Source organism: Colobus angolensis, unplaced genomic scaffold (genome assembly GCF_000951035.1).
Source record: "Colobus angolensis palliatus isolate OR3802 unplaced genomic scaffold, Cang.pa_1.0 Scaffold38, whole genome shotgun sequence".
Classification (NCBI taxonomy): domain Eukaryota; kingdom Metazoa; phylum Chordata; class Mammalia; order Primates; family Cercopithecidae; genus Colobus; species Colobus angolensis.
The window spans coordinates 9,835,823-9,840,702 of record NW_012117154.1 but is presented as its reverse complement, the minus strand read 5'-3'; the positions used below and the strand labels follow the sequence as shown (position 1 = coordinate 9,840,702).

The following is a 4,880-nucleotide window of genomic DNA, read 5'->3' as shown; positions in this document are numbered from 1 at the left end:
GCGCCCGGCCGTTTTTAACATTTTTAAACAGTGAGATAAGATCCCCTGTTGAAATGAGGGTGTTTCCCTGGTCCCACAGTGCTCCAGAGCTTCCTGACATGTATGCTGCAGGGACGCTTCTGGCCTCTGGCCCTTCCAGGCACACAGATGCCTTCCAACCCTGACGAGGAAGATTGGGGTCCAGGGCCCCGCTGGACCGGGTTAGAAGGCAGGAGACCTCTGGTCGCAACCCTGTCTCCAGCCGCCCCGCTCTCTCCCATCCCGGTCTCCAACTGTCCCACTCTTTGCTGCATAGATGTTTAGGGGTGTGGAGCACCATGCTTGGCTGGGTGCAGCTTGTGAGACGCTGCTCCTAAGCACTGCAGACTTGACTCAGCCTGACACATCCGTGAGGCCATCTGCAGTACTGGCATGTCCCTTTGTCTTCCCAGTGACTCTGGGAGGCAGGAGTATCTGTTTCCAGTTCACATCTGCAGAAGTCAAGCTGAGGGGTTTCAGTAGTGGCCTATGGCCCTTAGGTAGGGCGGCTCCTCCCCATACCCTAAGGCAGCCTGCTAGGGTGGGAAGCCAGGGGTCTGGGACCTTCCTTGGTGTGATGTGTCTCCTGTCTCTGGTCTTTGCAGGACTGCCTGTGCAGAGGTCTCCCGGGCCTGTGACTTCCTCCTGTCCCGGCAGATGGCAGACGGAGGCTGGGGGGAGGATTTTGAGTCCTGCGAGGAGCGGCGTTACGTGCAGAGCGCCCAGTCCCAGATCCACAACACATGCTGGGCCCTGATGGGGCTGATGGCCGTTCGGTGGGGACGATGGGACCCGTCCCTGAGCCTTGGGTTTGGGTGGAGGAGGGACACTCAGCTGTGAGCAGGTGGCCTGGGCTGAGTGAATGTAGACAGGAGGGGAGGCCTGTGGGCCAGGGGCTGTTCAGCTGCCACTCTGGGAACAGACACCTACGAGGGCCATGTGCTCGGTTCCTGGGGCAAGGACGTGGGCTGCTCTCACCAAGTGGGGCCCTGCAAAGAGGCTCGCCTCTTAGAAGTGAACCACCCACCATTAGCAGTGTTGGTGGAAGAGCAAGGGCATCGGGGACCCATGGAAACAGCGAGGTGGGCTGCGATGAGAGTGCTGCTTCCTGGTATGGTAGTGATGACGGTCACAGCAGCTTCTCTCTGTGGCCCTCCTGTGTCCACAGCTGGTGCTGAACCACATATGTGCCAGGTGCACACACACACACATGCATGCTGGCATGCACCTGCACACACTGATGCGCACACACAGACGTACGTGGAGACAGATGCACACACAGATCTATGCACACACGTACGCATGCATAGGCACCTGTGTACACACACGTACAGATGTGCCTGCAGCATCCTGTCTGTGCCACACACAGACATAGGTACATGGAAACAGATGCACATACGGGTCTGTACACACACATACGCATGCACACACAGGCACCTGTGTCCACACACACACATATGCCCCCACAGTATCCCATCTGTGCCACACACAGACATAGGTACATGGAGACAGATGCCATACACACAGGTCTATGCACACACGTACGCATGCACAGGCACCTGCATACAGATGCACCCGCAGTATCCCATCTGGGTCACACACACATACGCATGCATAGGCACCTGTGCACACGTACATACAGATGCACCTGCAGCGTCCTGTCTATGCTGCCCTATTAGGTTTGATCATTTGGGGAATCTTCCTAAAGCCCTGAAAGCTAGGGCAGGTCTGCTTGAGCAGGAGCAGTGGGGTCTGGGGGACCCCTGAGGGCAGGACAGTCATGGACCCACAGTTGAGCTGGACCTACTGAGCCCTGGATCCTTCTTGGTGTCTCATCCTGGCCAGCAAGCAAGCGTGAGCTCTTGTGGGTCTCCAGAGGCCTATGAGGACCAGTGGCCCAGGTGGGAACAAGGCTTGGCCTCCTCTTCTGTGGGAAACACCAGGGCAGGCCTGAGGAGGCCTGTGTCCCCAGCCTGTCATCGCTGTGGCTCCGCTTCTCAGGGAGCCTAGGAAGAAGGTGTGGCAAGAGCCCGAGGTGTTGATTGCAGCTGGCAGGGCCTGTGGGCGTCAGTTTAGATGCATCCATTCTCACTGCAGCATTCCAGGGTTTGCCCTTATGCTCGGCTGTGTGAGGGTGAGGATGATGCTTGGACAGCATGCACAATGGGTGTGTTTCAGCCTCCTCTTCCTCCAGGCATCCTGACATCGAGGCACAGGAGAGAGGAATCCGGTGTCTGCTTGAGAAACAGCTCCCCAATGGCGACTGGCCGCAGGTACGCCGCCAGGGACCTGAGCGCACAAGGCCCAGCACCGACCTCCAGTGTGTGCGGCTGTTTCCACGTCCCCCTGCTCTGTGTCCTTTTTGGGGTATTTTGGACACTTGGGAGGCGTCAACTCTGCCAGTGAATGCCAGAGTGGGTGGCAGGTCTGTGGCAGGTGGTTGGGTCCTCAAGTCCAGATCTTGCTGCTTTTTCCAGTGATGCTGTGGCTGGGGGAGGAGCGGGGTGGGAGAAGCCAGCGGGCGGGAAACCCTTTTGCTTCAGGACAGACCCTCAGGCTCCAGACGACCTGGTGGCCCCTCCCTAAGCTGGAAGTGCCTGTGTTGTGGGCATCATGAGGTCATGTGAGGCCGACCACCCTCCCCTGGGATGAGGCTGAGTTGGTGGAAGCTGATGTGGTCGTGAGGGGCTGGTGTCCCCGGCTCAGGGTTTGCTGCAGGGTGGGGAGTCTCATCTGGACTGATGGTGCCGTGACTGGTGCGGGATGGATGACCTGCTTTCCTGTGCGCTTGCTTAATTAGCCCTTTCCAGGCTGACCCACCCACAAATCAGCCAAGCCAACAGCCAGGGCTCCAGTTCAGGGACCAGCCCTCAGCTGACTGGTGGAGCCTTTGTGTTTATTTCTCCGCGTTCTTTTAGGAAAATATCTCCGGGGTCTTCAACAAGTCCTGTGCCATCTCCTACACGAGCTACAGGAACGTCTTCCCCATCTGGGCCCTTGGCCGCTTCTCCCAGCTGTACCCTGAGAGAGCCCTTGCCGGCCACCCCTGAGAACATGCGTGCCTGCTGGGTGCCATCTGTGTGTTCCAGTGAGGCCGAGGGGTCCTGGCCGGGTAGGGGAGCCCTCCCATAACCCTGTCTCGGGCTCCAGCCCCTCCACCTCTGCCTCACAGATGTGAATCTGGGGACCAGGCCGGAGGCAGGGATGGGGACGGGGTGGGTGGCTTAGACTCTTAATTTTCACTGTAGGTTCATTTCTGAGAGTCGTTTGTCGGGCTTGGGTAAGGAAGGGGGCACAACGCCTTTTGCCACCTCTGGGCAGGGCCTCCTCGAGGTAGTGAGGCTAGGAGGGTTTTTTCTGACCAATCACTGAGTTCCTGGGAGAGGAGCAGCTGTGCCTGTGCGATTCCTGAGTGTCGAGTGGGCTTTGGGCTGGGGTCGGCCCTGGGCAGGCTCTGTCTGCTGGGCTGAGGGACACGAGGGCAACCCTGTGACAATGGCATGTACAGTGTGCATCCGTGAACAGCCCAGTGTGGGGGTGCTCATGGAGCATCCTGAGGCTGTGCGGCAGGAAGCCCCATGCCCCGGGTCCTGAGCTCGTCTGTATATGTGGGGGGTGTCATGGAGCCCCACATCCCTGAGTCATGAGCTAACCTGCGTATGCGGGGGCTGTCATGGAATGTCCCAAGTCTGTGCGGCAGGGAGTCCCGTGCCCCTGAGACATGAGCCCACCTGTGTGGAATGTAGTTTGTGAGGTGCCTACGGGGCTTATAGTAGTCTTAAGGTCACAGAAATGCACAGGGGAGGCCGAGGTTAACCAGGGGTGAGGGGCAGGCAGCAGTCATGGTCTCTGCTGCGAGGCACTACTATATGCAGGGACAGCCAGCGCCCAGCCCATCACCACTCCCTGGGCTGACTGGGCAGGTATGGCACCCTGGGAGCCCGACATATGCCCAGGGCACCCCTACAGCTGCTGCCAGTCTCACGCCCAGGCAGGTGCTCTGGGCTGGAGCGAGGGCCAGGTTTTGGGTCGAGGCTTCCCCAGGCAATCCTATGAGCTCCCTTCTAGCCTCTGACCCAGTCTGGTCTGGCTTGCATGGATGTAGGGCTTGGGATAGGAAGTTCAGGTCCTGGCTTTGCTTTTGAGTGATGTGGATGAGCAGCTCACGTGCTCAGGGCCACCCGAGACTGTCACTCTTCTCCCTTGGCTATTGGGAGGAGTCACTGAGAGCTTTGTTACCCTTGCTGCCTTGCCCAGAGCACACCCTCCGCCTCCTTATCTGCTCTCCCTCCCCTCCCTGCTGCCTCCTGGCTGATTGCCCTCCCGGAGGGGCAGTGGAGGTCTGCGTCTGGACACCCTCGGAACCTGTCATTTCCCGCCCAGAGTTCTTCAGGGCCACCCCTCTGCCTTGGTGCAGGGTCCAGGGCTCTCACCCAGGCGCTGCACCCTCTGGGGTCTCCTGTCCAGCTCCCTTGCCCCACCTGCTGTCACTGACTCTCCTTGGGACTCACCTGCCTGCTCAGAGCCCTGCAGGGCCTGGTCAGCTGCCTGTTGAGTGTCAACACTTCTCTGCACATCTTAAAACTCGGGTTTATTTTCACGGAAGAAACTGTGGTGGGACCCTTGACATCTGTCAGGTTTGCACATGCTGTTTTTTTTCTCAGCCCACGTGTTCTCCCTCATGTGGGGCAGCAGCAGGAAAGAGAGTGAATCACAGAGTCTGCCCTGAGCAGAGGCTGCTGTCCCTGGGACTCCTAGCCATGGTCAGATCATTGTACAAAACAGTTTTCCAGAAATTAAATGTAAATCCATTTTCATAGTGAAAATGTTATTGAAAGTCACTTTTACTAGCAGCTACCTTA

At 58.3% G+C, this 4,880-nt stretch overlaps 1 protein-coding gene across 3 annotated transcripts in view; it reads left to right on the top strand.

Annotated features, from left to right (window-relative positions):
* LSS (lanosterol synthase (2,3-oxidosqualene-lanosterol cyclase)) overlaps positions 1 to 3,315 on the top strand; it is a 35,125-nt gene extending 31,810 nt beyond the window's left edge. For all 3 annotated transcript variants that reach the window (XM_011954202.1, XM_011954199.1, XM_011954201.1), the window contains exons 19-21: positions 624 to 794; positions 2,213 to 2,291; positions 2,937 to 3,315. In XM_011954202.1, the coding sequence (XP_011809592.1) occupies positions 624 to 794; positions 2,213 to 2,291; positions 2,937 to 3,068 (382 nt within the window). In that variant the 3' untranslated portion in view covers positions 3,069 to 3,315. The remainder of the gene's footprint in view (positions 1 to 623; positions 795 to 2,212; positions 2,292 to 2,936) is intronic.
* Positions 3,316 to 4,880: the final 1,565 nt, after the last annotated feature.